Source organism: Schistosoma mansoni, chromosome 1 (assembly GCF_000237925.1).
Source record: "Schistosoma mansoni strain Puerto Rico chromosome 1, complete genome".
NCBI lineage: Eukaryota > Metazoa > Platyhelminthes > Trematoda > Strigeidida > Schistosomatidae > Schistosoma > Schistosoma mansoni.
Window position 1 is genome coordinate 31445280 of NC_031495.1, and position 21636 is coordinate 31466915.

Consider the following 21636-nt stretch of genomic DNA (forward strand, 5'->3'; position numbering starts at 1 on the left):
CTCATGCTGTCTCGTTTGTACTTAATGACGTCGTTTCTATTAAATCATACGTCACAAATATGCAAACTTTGGGGTGAGCTTTATTTCAATATTAACACGATTGTCATACGTATTAGGAGTTCGAAAACACCTTTAAGAAACACCCATATAATCGAAGTATATCAACCTAGTCAAATCAGAAATGGAAAGTCCGGAGGTATACATAAAAGGCGTCTGATCTAGCTAACGGTTGTAAGAGATGTGTAACACAGAGTACCCAATCGTGATCTGATGTGGATGCGTGACCGAGTGCCTCCAGTTAGGTAAGCCAGTAAAATCAATGCGGCCAGCATGAAATGTTAAAGACTTACAAATCTATTGATTTCGGGGGTTTATTTACCGCTGCAATCTAGTGGCTAATAATGACCAGATTGATTTCAATTCACTCTGAATAGTAATTCGGTGCCAAACATCACAATTCAAACTCTTTGTTGAAGTAGTTTAGCAACCTGAATAATACAAAAGTCGTTCTGTCCACCTACAGACATCATTTTGGAAAGGATAGTTTTAAAACCAGAATCCAAACCAGTCGTGATAAAGATCCAGAATGCGAGTTACGACTTACACCGTAAACGTTTTACACCAGCCAGAAAAGTTGCTTATGATTAAGATTTTCCAAAATGAGGAAAACTAACTTGGACCTGAAAAGCATAAAACGAACAGCACGATTGATGAAGATCGTATGTCATCACCATGAAATTTGAATAACTAGTAAACATGTTGAACACAAGAATAACTAAGAGTAACAAACGATAAAATGATCGGATCAGGCTCAATACCTTACGGAGATATAGGATATAATGCATATACCACTGTTAGCACAAGCTCGTGATCGACTGATCGGAATGAAATTCAGTTTTTTATGTTATAACTACAGTCGTGATCTTGCGCTACACCACCCAGTAACTATGGTTTGATGAATCCACTATCGAAATTTCTGCCTGTTTACTGGTACAACCCTGCTCTGGTAACCTATGTACCATAGTGTTCATACCTTGCATACATAATTTTTCCATCCAGGATTGGAAACTAACACTTGTGTTCTTGGAAAGTGTATGCACGCTATGTTATGGCCACCAACTGTAGTCACTATCAAATTAACACTGGCTTGACTGTATATCACATGTCTCTCTCACATAACTTACTGCTGGAGAATGACTTTAAAATCGGTAGATTCCAAACTGTGAATATATAGACACTGTGTACTTTACGTTACTCATATAAAATGAACAGACCTTACTAGTTTATGCTTAATTAACATGGTCTGCGATCCGATGAGAAATAACCCAACGACCGATGTACTGACTAAGAAATCTTGATACAACAAAACCGACAGAAGTACCATCCTTAACATTGGTTCACAATTCACTTTGAAAACATCCTTCGAGTTTACTAACACATTGAAGATACGACTGGTCTTGAAGTTTTGCAACTCTAAACCAGTAACACCTATGTTCAAAGCGTTCCCCAACCAGTTGAAATCAGAAGTCAGACGAGAAGAGGTAGGAAAGATATATTTGATACGTTATCAATATATCGAGAAGCGTTTACTCTGATCTGGCTAGCGAACGTAGGAGCTGTGTCCCACGCTGGACCGTAACGTGGTCTGGTGTCGATGCATGACCGAAAGCCATCAGTTAAACAAGTCCACTTAAACAACGTGGTCAGCATCCAATGTCGAACACTTAGAAAGCTATTGATTTTGGGGAATTATTCCCAGCTACAACATATTGCTAAATAGTATATGGCTTTCACTGCAGTCTCTGAGGAGCAACTAAGAATAACTAAACGACAAGGAGATGCATCACTGTACTTGGGGTTACTACAGTGCCTAAAGTAAAATGGATAGAACCCTGAAAGGACTAGAAAACTTTCGTCATGAAAACCAGGTACCTAGGTCTGCACGCCTGAACCTACCATTCGTATACACCATAATGGTTTTTGTCTCTCCCACACATACTTCTTCTACGCCTAATATGTTATTTTGTATTTTAGCGATGGTGTTGACAAACGACATAGAGAATATCTGTGAAGTAAATTTTCTTAAAAGTAGTGTTGGGTGGGAACTGACAAACTATAGTTCTACAGTTTAAAAAGACAGACCAAGTAAAGTATATCTTTTATATGAAAAATTATATTGAAAATACATATCACGTCCCATACAGTTTCCTCTGCAATGGTGGAGCCAGTTGAGGAGTTATATTTCTAGAATCAATTGAAACAACCGCGATTTCTGATTCTGATAGAACTTCTGTTTGGATTATGTTCTAAAATATGTATTAATGTTGCAACAAATGATTAGTACATAAAAATAATGAAATGGTATAGTACAATGTCAGTTTTTAAGATCTAGTTATTTTAAGAATGATGGAACAAGAAAGATAACATTACTTAGTGAAAAGGAGGCATAGCTACAGCTTGAGTAGTGGTAGTATTACATTGTAACAAGATCAAAGAACACAGGACACAATTCGTGCATTATGAAAATATGACGAATGAAATATACTCTGACATATTAACAAAGAGAAGTTCGAAAGCATTGCAAATGAATGATGAAGATGAGTGGATCACATTAATGTCCAAAAACGTGACGCAGAGATGAAAGTATATTTGAGAGACGTACTGTAATGGATGTACTCGTGTTTAAGTCTTGATATACAACATGTGAAGCTAGAAAATAAAAATGTTTTCAAACAAAGTACTGAACTTTAGGGTACTTGTACCACGTTACCAGCTAAAATGCGAATATTTGGGACACTTCTCCTCCGAAGAAGTATTCTGAAGAACAACAATACACTAGTGGTCAGTAGACTAATAGTTTGATGTTTATATCTATACAGAAAGCCAATCAATGGCAGTAACGCTTAACATACTTACATGGAATGATGTCACGAATAATTTATTTCATTAAAACATGATTTAAAAAATAAACCCCGAAAATTTGCAAAACCAAATAAAGCATATGTGAGGCAAAAACTGGAACCTACTTTGACATTTTCGCAAATATACAAACAGTAGTCGTCATCAACAGTCCTCTTGTAAGTAAGGATTTTCTTGATCATCCCAAGTTCATAATTCTATATTGTAAATTGTTTTAAGATCATTAAGAGTAGAGACAAAACGAAACAGATGAGTGCACATAAACGATTTTATGTGTCTGTTGATATGCACGGTCATTGAAGGAGTGCCTTATCAACTTTTACATATATAGGTCAAAATAATAGTGTGAGCATCATACTGGGCTACAGGTACATTCAACAAACAAGTGCATAATGAAAGAAAACGGGGGTTTAGAGATTTCACGTCAAACATCCCCCAAAATGTACAGTCCTGGCTTAATGGCCCAATCTACTTCGGTTTGAGTAGTTGGGTAGTTTTACACAAACTGGGACTTAAAGTCGAGTACATAAATCTGTACTGAAAAATTTTAAGAATTCTACTACCATACTGAGAGGTTTAAAAAAAATGATGATACACAACAATATCTAACAGTCCAATCCAGATAACGTTTTATTCATTACTTTTTTCCACATTTCCAACTAGTATCTCGAAAGCTACTGATGAAGGTATATGATGCTGGTGTGAATTCGTTAGTTAAGAGGAAATCTTTTTCACTTTGCGAGCAATATTATCTTATGGCCCGAACAAAACTTTAAGCGCTTAAATATATGGTATGCACCTTTTATCATGTATCTGCACTGACTTTAGTATGTGAGCGAATTGGATGAAGACGTTTACTGTATAACATGAAGCAAAAAGTGTATGCTAATCGTGACAACTTATTGCCCCATTTGGTTTTAAAAGACTAGACATACTACTGATTGACGAAGTGTCAATTCACATTTCAGAAACTTGAACTCACAAAATGTATAATATCTGACAACTACTCTCAATTTCGTTTTTGCAGTAAACATTGCATACAGTAGAAAAACAATATTTACGAGAAAATAATCACCTGTCAAAACTAGCAGTATGTTTCAAGACACATGACAAATCGTGAGCCAACTAATATAGTCGCGGCGAGTGGTTTTTACAGAAACCTTAGGAATAGATTAAAACAACGGAAAAAGTTAGAGTCTGATTCAGTTTGCGAGATAGGGGATGTTTGCATTAACTTTATACCTGGCATCGAATTCCGAATGCACAACCGGAATTCTAGAGATTATAGAACACAAATGCTTGTAATACCGATAAAAATACGTCTAGACCGTAACTGTAAAAGAAAGTAGCATGGTCCTCTTTTACTTTCGACATGAACAGTTTTTAAAAACAAGGAAAACTTGGTTTGATTTTTAGAGGTTTCTGGATTAACATTCCTGATTGAGCCTCGACCAGTCACGGTTAGCGTACATGAATCATGTGCTGGTCACTTCGGTATAGTTATTTTGCTAATTTTATAGAAGAAACAGATAGTAGTCATTAAAAGAATCTAATTTGAGACTCGTCAGATGAATGTACTTGTTTACTCCGCATCCAAGCAATGCCTTTCGCTTCAAATAGGAAGAAACGTGAGTTCTGATTTCCATTTCTAGCCGCAATCGGCTTCTTCTACAAGGGAAATGCGCTTATTTTAGTATTTCTGTACTACCGTAGCAGTACACATGCTTAACAAAGTTTGATAACAATAATTCTAGTAGATAAGTGACTTTGTAGTGTTTGTAAACATTTTGTAAAAAATTAATTACGTGTAAAGGTAAGTATGAGTTACGACATACTACGTGTATATTAAAATGCTTTTTAAAAACTACCGAATAAAACGCTGTATAAGTTTCCTAACATTAAAACACCTTATGTATGACCAGGATTAAATTAAACACCATAAATGATTTCATTCATGAATTAACTTAAAGATTATGAGTGAAAAAAAGTCAATGAGATGGAAATCTTATTAACATACTTAAGAATAAAGACGAACACTTACTTTATGAGAAACTAAAACAACTAAGAATCGATTTGAAGCTAACAGCCATTTATTGGGTTCAATATAATTTACACTATGAAATACTCCTAAACTCCGTGAAATTTCCTCACCCATAGTACGCCAAAATTTAACAAGCCATTTGTTTAGTCCAACATCAATGATATTTTTTGTTGTGACTGGAGGACTTGTAGGGTGATCCGACTCGTCAGAATTATTTACATTATTTGACTGTTTTATAGTTATCTTCCACTCTCTCAGCTGACCATTTGTGTACAATACTGAGAAACGATGTTTGGATAATGTAGTTATTGGTGATTCGGCAGATTGCTCACTGATATTTGGGAATGCGATTGATACCGGTAAGGGTGAATGACCACTGACTGAATCAATACAGGAACACGTGAACAGAATAGAACCAGTTGGGGAATCATATAAGCGTACACGTGCATCAGAACAGCCAAGTCCAATTAAGTAACCACAATCAGTAAGAATATTTGAAACAGACATTATATGGGCTCGAACATCTAACGCATCATCTGGAAAAGTGAGTTACGTACACAAATAAACAGTAGGAAGATTCAAGTAAACAATACCAAGTGAATTTCAACTTCGACCCATTGCACAGACAAGTAGCTATCAGGACTCAGTACCTAAATGGATAGCGCGATGGCGTTTGAAGCGAACGGTACTAGAACCGAGTCTCGGAGTGAACATTCAACTCTGAAATGAAGGCATATCCAGCTGACGAGTCCCAAATAGGACGAAACGCGCGTCCTGAATTTCACTGCTAGCCACTATTCATTTTTGCTTATAACACAACCAAAGGTATATGACAACACGAAACTTTGTAAATCTATTTAGTCTAAATTAATCATTATTAGCTTCGATAACGTAAGAAAATATAACTGTGACTGTAGTTAATACCGTAAAATAACGATAAAAACAATTTCATCTGCAAAAAAATTTGGGAAACTTATTTAAACTGATAACTTTTGGGAATAAAGAAGGGATTCTGAATTGGTACCTACTTTCTGTAGTTCAAAGTTAGTCAAAAGTTCACTTAAAACTAGCAAGAAGAGATTCGGTGTGTTGTATTAAGTACACAATAAGACATTTCAGAGAGAAAGCAATTATTGTATCTCTTACTCCAGAATTCTGATCATATCATTGTCACCAGGTTTTAGTGTTAAAAGTAGAGTCGGATACTAGTAGAAAGAAAGGAACCACTGTTATTGAGACTTGAGAAACAAAAAGAGATTTTATTGTAACAAATGACAGCACTTTGCAAAATGTTTATTATACTACAGCCGTTTAAAAAAAACCATTCAGGTACAGTTTATTTTATTTTATTTAAACACATAAATATTGGTACAAGGAAGCACCAGATACATATGCGCCTCACAAATCTCATTTGATTTGTGTGAGGGCTGTGATACTGCCCAGGTGCCCAAACTGAAGCAGGCGGTTTTCTTAGGGGGCCACACCCGGAGCCTTTGACCTGAAGGTCTAGTCCACAAGGCAGTGGAGCATCGTGAGGAGATGCAGTCCCATGGTAGCCGGTGATCAATGATTAATTCGTACGCCATTTGTTTCCTCAGGATACTGGAGCCCATGTGCACCATTGGTTTGGAATCAGGGTTTTCCAACTCCCCTAGGTGGACATTCCACATCCACCAACCTGGTTAAAGCGCCGGACATTCGCTTTTCGTCCTCTCAATTTCGTAAACACCCCCGCCACGAGAAGGCAGTGAGCAGGACTTCCGTGACAGAAGCTATATATTCGCTGGCCATGTGAGAGCATTTCGAGAGGGAGAGCGGACTCTCCCCACTCTCGGCCGTACCAGGGCATTTGGGGGCCAGGTACAGTTTAGTGAATAAAGTAGAAATTATCGTAAGTAATCAAGTAGATATTTCTCATCAACACACTGAACTGTTGACTGCCAAAGCTTGATATAAGGAAAATAGAACAGCCGATGGTTGGGCTGGCGGAGGTAATGACAATCAATCCATTTCTACATCTTACTGTTCTTAAGAATGATTTATTTCCAATTTTTTTGTGTCATGCAGTTCATTATAATTCAGAGAATGATAACTCGAAGTACTAGGATTCAGACTTTATTTGACTAATCCCAGTAAAAACAACGACGTTACAAGTCAGGGATTTAGTCCCATAATAGCAAATAATTCGTAGTAATTATTATAATACGAATGACCTGTAAACTAGTATGCGAATTATCTTTAGTCATGATTGTTCCTAAATTAATAAGTTCTTGGAAAATATTGGACGAATATTTTCTTTGACTGCACTAACACCAAAATTCTCCGTACATCAAAACTGTTAACTGTAACCTTAGAAATACAAAATGCAAATAAGAACACACATCAAATCACACAACTGTGATATTACCGATACTTCATAAAGAATATTTTGATAAAAGCTTTTTTCTTATCTCTACTAGTCTTCTGATCTCGTGTTAATATTGAATGCAAATTTGTTTAAATTATTTTGTAGATAGGTCACGTCTTTTTGAACAGTGTCCAATATATAATTCAGATTTTCAACTTATATGTACCGCTCATTATTGTTGCTATTCATGCTTCTCTTGAAGTTTAAACGATAGACTGTACTGAGCTGTGCAAACTTTTGAAAACGGTAAACAGGGTAAGAGAGAGACCCGTTAATTTGATTACAGTAAACTTACAGAGGAACTGGCCAGTCCAATCTTATTAGATACGTAACACATAAAATTCTAGGAATTCACGTGAAATGATTGAAAATTTTTTCAACTGAAAACGCTTTGTAGAAGAAAGTTATTGCAACGGTTTATACCGAAGATTTCGCACCGTATAATTGTTAAGGTGATTACAAGAACAACCGAACTTTGTCAGAATGGCTAAAATCTATTCAAGAACGATAACCGCCCGCGCATTCTTTTCTTATTCATTTTTCAACATGACCTTTGCCTTCTGATATGGTTGTCATTGTTTTAGTTCCCTAAATCTGTGTTTGAAAGTCATATTTCGCTACTACAGAAATAACAGTTGTGCCAATTCGTTTTGTGTTGCTTGTTCTACCTTAAAAATCAAGTTCCTTGTAATCTGTCTTCTTTCTGTGTTAGTCGTCAGGGTTGTGATGATTTGTATGTGAAGGGCCCTCGCCAACTGAAAAGGGAACCGATCGTATTAGAGTAGCTAAACTTTTTTTATCCTAGATCCGTAAACATCGTAGGTCCGTACTGAACCCCAATAACAAGATGCAAAATAATAGTGAATACAATGAAGATTATCACGATTATCGTTGAGCAAGGTTAGTACATTACAAAATTAAAACTTTGAGTATTAAGAAGAGACATAAGGGTTCTACAAAAACTATCAATCAAAATAAATCAACGTACATACCTTCGCCAATGTTACGATCCCACAAAATACTGCCATTCTCTACAGACATACAAACAAATTTTCCACGCTTTTGGGTCACTAATAACAGATGTTCTGATTTCGGAGTAAAAGCCATCAAACATGAGGGTGGAACAGTTATCGCATTTAATTTCTTCTGCTCTGTATCAGATAAATCCTCAATAGACAACCTACGTTGATCCTTCCCACCTGATAACTGGAGTGATTTATCCATGGTGAAATATTGCAGGATATCAGCGTCTTGTAGAATTTCTTCTGTGTCTGTTTCTGTCTCTGAAGATGATGTATTTGAAGATGATTTACTCCAACTATCCAAACGTACTCGCTTATTACGAGATTTTGTAGAACCACAAATTGAATCATGTGAATTACTACTCCATTCAACTGGTTTCACTTTTGCTTTTGACAAACAGAAACTTCTTCCTTTATTCTTAAATGCCTATCAATGAATGCAATGATGACAAAAACAAGGTGTATGTAGTTATTTTAGTTGTTAGCACCAAGCTAATTGTTTAAAAATAACAACAGGTGGATAGATATGTTGTTATCATAAACTTTGAAGAGTATGAACACTAATTGCATAACACCATATTGAACTATTCAAATCAATATCATTAACTGTTCCATTTAGGTTCCTCACTATTGAGGTTATTAATATACTATCACTTACCTCTAATAGAACAACATTACGTAAATAAATGAGTTGTCAATAAATGGTAACAATAATCAACCCTAACAGAACAAGCTATGATATGCGGATATTAAGATAAAATGTATCATACTGGATAGTTATACTTTATCTTCAGGCGAACCTACGCAATAAAGATGCCACCTATCAATTTCCCGATGACAGTTATCATTAATTATTAGTTGCAGCATTTGGCTGATCATAAAAACAACCAATGTTAAGGCATTGTGAAAAACTATTTATAAACAGTCATCTTGAACATGGGTACAATAAGTAAATAAAATGTACATAGCAGGATTAGACATCCCCTAGTTTTAATCCAACATAAAACAAAGCATTCCAACGAATGATGATCAAACGTTATGTAACAGTTTCCGACTTACCACATCTAATTTGAGCAGTCGAGTTCGTTTGAAGTCGCTGTAGACAATGAAAGATCCACAAGGAGATAAACTAGATTTAATAAACTCCATACCCTTAGATGGATGAATTTCTATCACCTGAAGTGGCCCAAGATTTATAGAATAATATTTCTTGAAAACCTTCTTATGGCCAGATGTGAGTGGTTGACCAAGACGTACTAAACAAAGTTTGTCTGGGTAGTGCAGAAGACATAAATGACGAGATGCACCTGCCTGACCTCCAAAAGTACCATGTACTGACCCTATAGGCAAAGTTACAAAATATCCTGGTGATGGATGAGAGGGGGCAACAGAAGCAGGCCAAAATGGGAGAGCAGCAACATATCCATTATCTGCTATCTGTTCATCTTGAGGTATTCCAACATTGACAGCCAAAGTCTTTTCAGCCAAAGCAAAGACTCCAACACCCTTTTCGATTGATTCACATGACATTACTAGTAGACAAGCATCTTGTCCCACAGCAAGAAGACGATGAGGTTCAAAACGGACATCTGAGAAGGAAGATTCTGCGCTAGGATCATGATGGTGACCTGGGATGAAGGCTAGCCCGTGAATATCACGTCTAGAACCCCTAATTACACCACTACATTGCCACTGACCTGACAATGGGAAACACGAAAAAAATAGGCGATAATAATTGAAATAGTGAGCGAAAAAAATTACAAAGTACAACGGACCTACGATCGAGATTTGCTTATCATAACGAAAAGACTTTCATCTTAAAACAGTTTGCTATTAGCTAGTAATTCGATTTACAGCCTACACCGGACCAAACGAATAATCAAAAGTAATGTGTGAATAACTTATATCATGAAGATATTCTTGTATAGAAGAGTGTGCAATTAAAAAATAATCATTTTATAAACTTCATGTACATTTCCATTTTTTTTGATTAAAGTATATCGAAATCACAACCAGTTAATCAGTCACAAGGCCTGGCACAAGCATCCTTTAACCCAAGTTTCCATATCGCATCACTACGGCAAAATGAAATTAGCAATAATGCAAAGTCGACAAAATAATATTATCAATGATAAAGGGAAAAATTAAACATTGAAGAACATGATTGGAAAAAAAGAATGAATTTGAAAAATAAAACGCACGAAATAATAATAAGGTTCAAGAAGTTAGAGGGGGTTAAAGAGTAAGTGCACCTGGGCCACTATGACTGAACTATATCAACTAACACTAGCAATCACTGAATGTGGTTATCGCGTGGAACCAAACCATGTAGTTAACATTCACTAATACGCCTTATAGCAACAGTTAATCACCACATGTACTATATCCTTATACACAATTTTTTATATACTACTACTATTGAAGTAACTACTTTTATGAATCCGATTTTCATCTTGTTGTGCTAATGAGGCGTGTCAACCTAGACCGATTCATGTATGTGCATGGTTCTACGTTGTAGCAGACTGACTGACCGCATGGACGGAAACCATGTCTTGGTTCTTAAAATTATCTCTACTACAGATAAAATCGAACGTCGAGGGTGGATGTAGAGATACTCAAACATGTGTCTTGAACATCGAGGTCAATGAAGATACACTTATAGCTGGATAGAATTCTGACTCCATGTACAGTCTAAAATCAAGTCGTAATAAGACCATTGGTCTATTTTCAACCAATCAGTCTCAGTGAATGGCTAAAGAGCAAACTAAAAGTTGGTCCAGTAAATTCTATATAAATTTTGGTATTTGCAACTGTGTCATGTTGTTCTGGTTATTTGGAATACATGTCGTTTCCCTCTTGTCCTTCAGTCAGCTACAACGTAGGACCAGGCACATTTATGCATCGGTCCAAGTTGCCATACCTCGTTAGCACAACAAGATGAACACCCAATTCATAGAAATAGTTAATTTAGTGGTGGTAGTATATAAAAGATAGGTTGTATATAAGGATATAGTACAGGAAGGAAGACAGATATGGAGCAATTTTAATCTCATAGTTTAAGGGAAGATAGAGTGTATACACCTACGCCATTGTGGTTGGTTCTGAGCCATGTCACCAAGAGTCTCCAACCATTGGTTACGATAGTCACGCGGACCCCAACCAGGTAGTCTGCATCTGCCAACATGGCTCAGACTACAAGTTAGTGACTTCAAGCACTGATGCCACGTTTTGGTTTGGCCGCCCTTAACTTTCTTCTAACCATCCCCAATACTAGTCAGCATTGCGCGTCGCGGCAATCGGTGTTCAGGCATACGTAACACGTGGCCCAACCATCTCAGTCGATGAAGATTCATCACCTCATCAACTGATTTACCATCATCACCTAATACCCTGTGTCTAACCTCACTATTACTTACCCGGTGATCCCAGCAGATGCGAGCAATATTTCTAAGGCATCTGTGGTCAAATACTAGTAACCTACGAGTATCTTTTACTCTTAATGGCCATTTTTCACAGCCGTAAAGTAGAACAGAACGAACTGCTGCGCAGTATACTCATCCCTTAATTGATAGACGAATATCTCGTCTTCGCCATAGGTGACGTAAGTTGGCAAAAGCCAAACGAGCTTTTTGAATCCGTGCTGAAAATTCGTCAGACACCAACCCATTGGGGCTGATCAGACTTCCAAGACAAGTGAAGTTGTCAAAGCGTTCGACTACTTCACTCCCCATCCTTAGTTCAGGTGTTGACGCAGGCCAGTCCTGGAGTAACAAACATCCTGGCATTACTACTCAATTCTAACAGAAGACTCTGCATTTTGTCAGGGTCTTCACCGAACTGGACTATGTCATCTGCTTATTCTAAGTCGATAAGTGGACCTCCTGGTGGGACATCAATTCCTGAAAATTCAGTCAACGAGAGCGTTATTCCCGGCAATAAGTCTATGATAAAGTTGAACAAAAATGAAGATAGTGGACAGCCTTGTCGGACACCACTTGAGGTTGTAAAGTCAGATGATAGTTCGCCATAAGCTCTCATTCGACTGGTAGTGTTCGAGTAAACAGCCTTCACAAGGTTTATGTACTTCTGAGGTACACTTTTCAATAACAGACACTGCCACAGAACCTCTCGGTGTACAGAGTCAAATGCTGCTTTTAAATTAAGAAAAACTATCATTGTCTGACGCCGATAAGCAGACCTGTGTTCTAAAACCTGGCGAATAGTTCAGTTCATGAGTCTTAGTTAGGCACCCGATAATTATTGAGGCAAGTATTTTAAATGCTATATCAGTCAAACTAATCCCTCTATGGTCATCACAGGATGACTTTTACCCCTTCTTATATATTGGGACAATCAGTGATTGTGACCAGTCATATGAGATTATGTCCAACTCCCAGATTTTAGCTAAAATATTGGTCAACTTAATCGCTAAAATTGGACCATCATCCTTAAAGACATCTGGAACCAATCCATCTGCTCTTCCTCTGGTCCTTACTTTGAGTTGAAATCAGTCGAATCAAGTCCAGTGGCAATGGAATGCCAGACAAGCAAGCATGTAATACACAATCATACCAACTGAGTTTAGATGTTTGCCTAGTGCGTTATTCTTAAGATTATTCATCAGGCGGTTTACTAAACCCAAACAATGTTAAGAAAATATCCCTGTTAAAAAAACGGTAGTCTACACATCTTTTATTTTTTATGAGCCATATTTCACAGCCCTCTTCTTCATTAGACAAACGATCTTGTGGTACAAGCAAAGCGGGCTTTCTAGAGCTGTACCGATAATTCATCAAAAAATAGGCCTACCACGACTTTACCATCTGTTATATCCTGCTGACAACAACAATGAGCCTGCTGACACAGATTATTATAACCCTGATATTAGATAACACTAAATTTTGGTTATACAGAAAATGCTGTTGGTTGTTTGGAGGAAACTGGAAGATTTCCTGTAACTAGTGATCTTTTAAGCTGTATAGATTTTTATAAGACACACCACCAATTCCATACCAGTAAAAGGGATATGATAAAATCAGGAAGTACTTCTACGTTATTTTCAGGCTGTAAAATCTTAATGAACACAGATAATCGAATCCGACCTACAAACCAGGCTTAATGATTGACATAAATAAGAAAATGTAGAAAAAAAGCCATCGGATCACAGATGATTATTAAAACACTTTCTAACTGGAAAACCAGATTAAACAGCAACTTAATTTAAAGCACTACAAATCTGACTTACTCGCCCTTTTCACTGAATCTAATCTTAATAATTCTGCGATGTTACGAGTGACCTACTAATAGCGACGCGCAATGCTGACTAGTATTGGGGATGGTTAGAAGAAAGTTAAGGGCGGCCCCCAAATGCCCTGGTACGGCCGAGAGTGGGGAGAGTCTACTCTCCCTCTCGAAATGCTCGCACATGGCCAGCGAATATATAGCCTCTGCCAGGGAAGTCCTACTCACTGCCTTCTCGTGGCATTACTGTTGTTTACGAAAGTGAGAGGACGAAAAGCGAATGTCCGGCGCTTTAACCGGGTTGGTGGACACGGAGGGTCCACCTAGGGGAGTTGGAAAACCCTGATTCCAAACCAATGGTGCACATGGGCTCCAGTATCCTGATGGAACGAATGGCGGACGAACCTGTCATTGGTCAACGGCTACCATGGGACTGCATCTCCTCACGATGCTCCATTGCCTTGTGGATCAGACCTTTTGGTCAAAGGCTCGGGGTGTGGCCCCCTAAGAAAACCACCTGCTTCGGTTTGGGCACCCGGGCAGTATCACAGCCCACACACACAAATAGTGTGGCGCATATGTACCTGGTGCCCTTTTGTACCAATATATATGTGTTTAAATAAATAAATAAATAAAATACTAATGGCTGAAATATAAACGGTTTTCATTATTCGTTTTACATCTGAAACATATAGCCTGATGCAGATAAGATTAGACTGATGTCAGCCACAACGTATTTTTAGTGTCTTACCAAGTATGTTTCGAAGAATAAGCAAATACACATTAGTAAATCTACAAAAATTATTGGTGATACCAATAAATTTAATTTTAATTAGGTAGTACTGCATGATAAAAAGCTACAAACGTACGACAAGTACTTAAAATAAGGTCAAAAACTGAATAATACAAATACCATCTCCGGTCTCGGATACAGAGAATTCGAATCTCCGTATAATAGCATCTGCTCCACCACTAAAAATAATGGAACCATCAAGATTGGAAGCCAAAGCAAGGACATCAGCATGATGACAAGAAAAACTATATAACTGGCCGCCGACAGATGCATCCCAAATGCACACCACGCCTCTACTATCTCCAGAAAATAAAAATCCACTGCAAAAGAAAACCGAGAGAATAAATAAGATGACTCTGAAATATTTTTAACAATGACAAATCCATCTGTACAATATAACAAACATTTACAACAATTAGTTGCAAGCAGTTTAGAGCATATAATGAAGTCAGAATTATCGTGATTTAGATTGACCCTTAGACTCCAAAGATCTTCACAAAAAATTGTCTAGAGTGTGTACTTCAGTATGCTGGGATTCCATCAAGCAGGTAGTTCGAACCTCGAATACACTTATAAGGCATCTAATATTACGTCTAATCGAACGCATCGTTTGGGTGGTGTGGCTGAATATTTTTATTACTGTGCAATTTCTCAAACATACTTTCGTAGGTAATTTTATATTTTAAATTTTCTTTTCATACAAAATGTCTTGAAAAGTGGACATTATCAAATTGTTCTGGATGTACTGAACGGGTGCGACAAATTCTGTAGAATAATTAAGTCTCATGCGACGCAAATAGTAGATTTCCTTATGTGACCTTGTGGCTAAAGCACTCAACTTTCAACTAAAAGGTTGCAGGTTAAACTTCATCTTTCCCTACTTCGATTTAGGTAGGCGACAGTCTTTATACAATGTTCCTCAAAGCTCAGCATATAAACCGGTCTAAGTCATAGCATTTCGCAGCAGCAAAGAGGAAATGGACAACACCGAAGAAATGGTTTGAACAAAAAAAAGGTTGAAGAAAACTAGGCAATTGGAAGATAAATGGATGACTGTGATATTCCGATAGATTCGGAACCATGTTAATTGGGGTTTTTAGTTCCTGAATCATATAACCTTGGAATAACCTTTAGGAAGCGAACGGATTTGTTAATGCTAAGAATTAGATCAGTGCTAAAGACTACAGAGGCGACACTGGTGCAACTCAGTGATAAACCTGCATGAGCTTATCAGTCACACAACTGTTCACTCGAGGCTTGATCGTAACATTTCTGATTGTGAACCTTAGTGATGTGAGTGCAAACACGCCCAAATGAGTGTCAGTGGGGGATAAAGCCTAGTTTCGGGGATTTCTGCCAATTAGCACGACTCGTTTCTATTATTCATTTTAAACAACTAGGGAACTTAGAATCGATAATCTTACGGAAATTAACTGGACAGCTTAGATGCTTTGCGACTGTTATGGAGTGAATTTTCCGCGTGACAAGAGGCGAAATCCTAATTTTTAAAATCGATGAGTAGAATCCCAGTAATGGGCAATCATGAAATCATATGATTGATTTTTGCCTCCGAATGATGAGAATTGAAAGACAAGACAACTAGCCAAATGAATGATACTCTTATGTAATAACATGCCTATATGCAAAATATGGACACAAAATAAACACGGCAAAATGTCACGGACGATTGAAGAAAATTGGCTTGTAGGCCACTCACTCTCTAATCAATTGAGCTGGCTGTTAAACTTAATCGTACCAATGGTCACCATTAAATAACCTACCAGAAAATAGATATTCCAAAAAAATAATGCTATCTGTTTAAACGACCAAAGATACACCAGTCACGAAGGACACTACCTATATTCCCGCACATTCATCAAAAAAGGATGAGTTATAAAGAGAAGTGAACACTAAAAAACAAAACCTCGTATGTTTGTTTAAGTAAGCATACTAAATTTGCTTAATATACTACTTCCCAAATCACTTAATGAACTTACAAATATATAACTTCTGTTTTACCATTGGACGCGGTAAACTTACTACCATTATAAACAAAATTTAACGGTCCCTGTTAAATAAATGAGCTTCTAAAGTACAAAGAATTAACAGTAATCTTACAATTTCGCTCACAAACCTTTGTGCCACAAAACCCTTTAAAGCACAAGAGCATAAGTCCACAATTTGATCATATCCTGAGCAGAAACAACATCTAGCTTTTTGAACATCTATTACCACAAATACACTTGGAAGACATTAGTATACATAACTATACATGAGGAGTACAGGTATGTAACCTATACAAAACAAACTGATATTTCATTAAACGGTATCCATAAGCGATGCTAATAGTCATACCCAGACCAAACAAAATGAAGTTCTTTTCTAAGATAATTCATTTTCATTCTAAAAAGTTCGAGAGTTTTTGGTATTCACTGGTATGCATTAGACTAGTAATTTGTAAAAAACCATTTACTTGTATAGTAAGTGCAAATGACAGCCTGTTCAAAAATATGACGACCGAGGAGGTAAACATTTGACGGGTAATTATTGGTTTGAGCCTGAAAGATAGCTTTTTGTGGAGTAGGTTTTTATAACAGAAACGTGGTTTTTGTCCATTAATGAATTTAAACCTATATATGCTTCATCAAAGACAGGCCATGAGTTAGACAAAATTACACGGTTGCAGGCTAGGTGACTATTTATGAAGCTTCATTTTGTGAAAATATTCGGTAATAGGTAGCAATAACTCATGTCTTACCCAGCGAATAGTAGAGCCCAGATAAGACAGGATTTGTTCGATTCTGTTAGCGTAAACATTACTTTGGAAACACTATCACGGATAGATATCAGAAGAAGAGAACCGGTGCTAGTGCCGGTTGCCAGAATACCTTCGTCTTGATGAGTGCAAGCCACAGACAGAATTTTCCCTTAACCAATAATTTAGTATAATGTATGTACCTGAGAGCTTAGGAATCGTAAGTTTAGGAGCTGGATCAGTTTTGTCGGTTGAAAAAAACGTTATAAACCCTTCATCACTGCCTACCTAAAAGGAAATAAAAACGGAAACGCCTTTGAGAAACCTACAACTATGTTATCCTCGAAGACCGTCATACATCGAGCCACTGGGCTTCCTACTAATAAACAAGACCCCTTGATGCTGGAAGTCTGTAAATCAAGCTCTAAGAGACGGCCCAGTGCACCTGTGCAAAACAATCTTGATTGCATCCAAACTAAAGACTCTACTGAACAACATATTCGGCGTGGAAAATGTGCAACAATGAAAAAGTTTCGGTTTTCATCATACACATCCACTGAGCCATCTGACCTTCCAGCAGCAATTAAACCACATTTACTGCGGGCTAAACATAGGAACGGTGACGGTTGGTATTCATAAAAGTTAATGCGATGACAAGTCATACAATCCATCACGTTTTTTGGGACATAAGGCGCGCTTATACTATTGTTGAAGGTCATTAGTTGAAGGTCATTTATCAAAGTAACTTAAAAGATGGAAATTTTTTATTATCACTTTCAGAATGACTAACAGCTAATGGATTTATATTACTTCTGATGATGGAGCAAGCTTATGTGGTATTCCCTCCCTTTAATTAGTTCATTGAAGAAGCATTTACAGTAAGATCAATGCTAATAAAATACTCAGGAAGTCATTGATATATAATGTTAAGGAAAATGCCTCCAAGAGCATTTCCTGTGAAGTTCATCTGAGCACTGACTTTTAACTAGACAAAGTGGAGTGACGTCACACTTTGTTTACGTCCGGCTGGGAAGTTGCTCATTCACAAAAATAAACTGCTTCCTGATTCTAGTGATGCTATGCTCATATACAGTGCGCAGGGCTTCATTTAAGGAGTCTTTAAAAACTTACGATATTGATTGCCCAAGCTAGATAAAGTGATCCTAACCCCGTAGGTCTGTTCAGTTATCATATGCTAACTTATCGTTCAAAACATACCACCTACCTCACTTTTGAGCTATCTTGCACTTCATAAGAAGTATAGGTTTTCCATGGACCAGTAGGACTGCATAAAGAGGCACTTGGATTTCTTCAAGGACCTCTTACACCTCCTAACTTATAGTACCGTATCCTAGGAGCCATACTTTAACTTTCATCTTAATCTTTGAACGAGCATCTCCATCGCGTTCGAGTTTTTTGAACTCCGGCGTACAGACAATAATTCACTGAATTCAGAATGTTCCAACTAGCGAGCTTCACGGCGTTGGCTTTTTTCATCTGGTAGCCATACGGAAACTGACACCTCGTCATGGTGACAGAGCTTTTTGTAGTGACTACCCAACGAAGCTTCGGCAACTAGACTACTTGTTCCCTCAGCTCCAGTCATGTCAGCTAGTAAGAATAATTACAGTAAACTAAAGACTAGTAAACTTTTGCTGTTATCTGCACAGTGGTATGATAGAAATTACGTGTTTCCGTCAGACAAATAGTAATAAAAACTATCATGCCTTCTTGCGATAAAAGAATAAGGTCCGAACAGATAACCCTAAAAGTACTACACCCCACTTTATGTTACAGGTTTTCGATATCTACAGTAACGCCATAAAATTGAAGACCTAACGCATTAGAGACTACTCATTAAAGAGCTGTGTGTAATGCACCTAGGCAGTTGTCTCCTGAGTTATGGAACCACCCTCCCAGTTTGACAAAACTGCTGTCAACTCAAATTCTTCATTAACTATCTCCAGATACAATATCCTTCAACGGTATAAATGACTCTGAACTGTTAGCAGTACACCTCGTCATAATATAATGACATTCAGTCTTGTTTGCGGTAAAACCCCTCCTCCTCTTTGCATTATATTATCTATCCCTACCATCCGACCCACTTATCCACGAATTCTCCTGAAAGTCCCACCAGTGTTAACAAACTGAATGAGCAAATTGCTCTACCAGGTTTCTTGAAACCGAGTCTTAAACTGCGTGTCGTATCTCAGACTTCAGCGTCAAATCGGATAGCAGGTTGCACTGTCTAAAACTTTACAACCTCGTAACATTGATATGTCATATGTCATTGGAATAGTTACACAGGATAACAGCATGGTCAATTACTTGGCACCGCTTAGATGCTATTGAGTAGCTGTATGATATACCTTAAATGAACGTGGAAACAGGATAACGAATTTCTATGATCTTACCAGAATAAGCAATCCATTAAATGTAAAAACACAACAGAGGCTCTTTGACGGATTTCTGATCGACAATCGACTATTTTCTGTCAGGTTACATGGTCATGTAAGCAAGCGCCCAGGTGCAATAGAATATGTGCTTGTCTTTCTTTTGTTCCTATTAACGTCCTTAAACGATCCAGCACAAAGGAGTAAAGATGGGGTTTATCGAGATCGTCTCGACCTCCTCTCGAAAACTAAATACTAGTCATGATGAACGGTCTGAACAGTCAAATTATTAGGCAAAGTTCATCTAAAAGACACTTAGATCGTTTGTTATATCAGCCTCTCTGACAGATAACGGTGCTCATCTGTCGCGTCGTTTCCTACCAAACCGTTCGAGCTAACCGACTTCAACAGTCAGAATGAAGAAAGAAATTTATCCGACTTGAGGACTATCCACATCATCACAACGATAGGAATAAATAGACTATGTTGCCATCTTCCACAACCGAGGAGTTCTTGCTGGGAACTACGCTACTCTTAGGGAGTATGTTTAAACTCTAACCGCTTATTTGTATGAACCTAACAGAGCACTAAAACTCCAACGAGGCCACTTTCAGTCCATTTTAAAGACAAAGTTGCCGAAATTATATTTAATTCAAAACTTAGTACCTAGTTTTTGATTTACATATGCAGTGTTCATCTTGATGTATTTACGTATGGTTTGTAGTTCGCTATTAGCATAGCAATAGGGTCTACTAACAACATGAACAGAAAGACTGAGGTTAACCGATCACAAAGTTCCCAACAAAAAAGCATGCTCCATAACTCACCTCGAAAGGTTCGATAACAGAAAAAAGAAAAAGCACCTGAAATATTAGGTAGTGAACGCTTGCATAATGGCTACGAGCGGTGGCTGGTATCAAATGCGAAACGAATGAAAATGACAGTGTGATAAGTGAAACAAGATAATTGCTCAAACACAATAGAGGAAAGCTATGATTATATCAGTTATTAACGAGGTTGTTCCGGAGTTGTATCGAACAGCAAACGATTTCAACTTCAAAATATCTAAACTATGGGCGAAACTCTTCGAAAAACATTTCAACTGACCTTCATCTAGTTCAGTTTCCTCCTATTCTCACCTGTACAGGACTTTCCGAAGTGTACCTGAGTGTTGACTTGGTGCTCCGTAAACTGCAGCACCTAAGAAAAGACACTTCTCCCGATCCGGATATGGTTCACTCTGCTATATTGAGGGAAGTAGCTTCAATCCTGGCATTACCACTTAACGTGATGTTTTCACACTCGCTAAGCAGAGGCAAACTGCCGGAAATTCGGAAGATGGTTCACATCACACCAATTTTCAAAAGAGGTCGATGCAGTGAACCCTCAAGCTACCGACCAGTGGCCCTTCTCTCCATACCTTCTAAAATTATGGAATCTCTAATATACGACGGTATGCAAGAATACTTATCATCCTTAAAGTTCTTCTCAGCCCAACAGTATGGTTTCAGTAAGGGTCATTCTTGTGTGATCAACCTGCTGACTGCGGTGGATAGATGGACAACCATCCTTGATCGCAAGGGGAAGGTTGACGTCATCTACCTGGACTTCTCAAAAGCTTTTGATAGGGTCAACCGCATATGTCTTATCAATAAGCTTAGACGATTGGGTATCAAACCCCCTCTGATTGACTGGCTCACTTCATATCTGGGAAACCGATATTTTAGGGTCAGGGTTAACTTTACTCTTTCTCAGGCTATGGAATGTCCTAGTGGGGTCCCCCAGGGCTCAATACTAGGACCTCTTCTCTTCTTGATTTATATTAATGATCTTCCTCAACAGGTTTCGTCTGACTTATTGCTTTTTTCTGATGATGTGAAGCTTTGGAGAGAGATATGTAAACATAAGGATATACTAGCACTTCAGGAGGATCTGACTCGACTTAAAAGTTGGGTAGATGCCAACGGACTTACCTTCAACACTTCAAAGTGCAAAGTAGTCCATCTGAGACATGTTGCAGACTATAGTTATAACTTAGGTAACTCCCCTCTAGGAGTTTCCC

At 37.7% G+C, this 21636-nt stretch overlaps 1 protein-coding gene across 1 annotated transcript; it reads right to left on the reverse strand.

Moving 5' to 3' along the window:
- Nucleotides 1–2189: 2189 nt before the first annotated feature.
- Nucleotides 2190–17733, reverse strand: Smp_152740 (hypothetical protein; the record flags this gene model as incomplete). The annotated part of the gene is made up of 8 exons (XM_018794047.1): nt 17504–17733; nt 17382–17462; nt 17182–17350; nt 14544–14743; nt 9449–10086; nt 8360–8816; nt 4961–5496; nt 2190–2306 (listed from the first exon to the last, which is right to left on the reverse strand). The coding sequence occupies exons 1-8, from the start codon at nt 17646–17648 to the stop codon at nt 2190–2192; spliced, it is 2343 nt and encodes a 780-aa protein (XP_018648498.1). The 5' UTR covers nt 17649–17733.
- Between the last annotated feature and the right edge of the window lie 3903 nt (nt 17734–21636).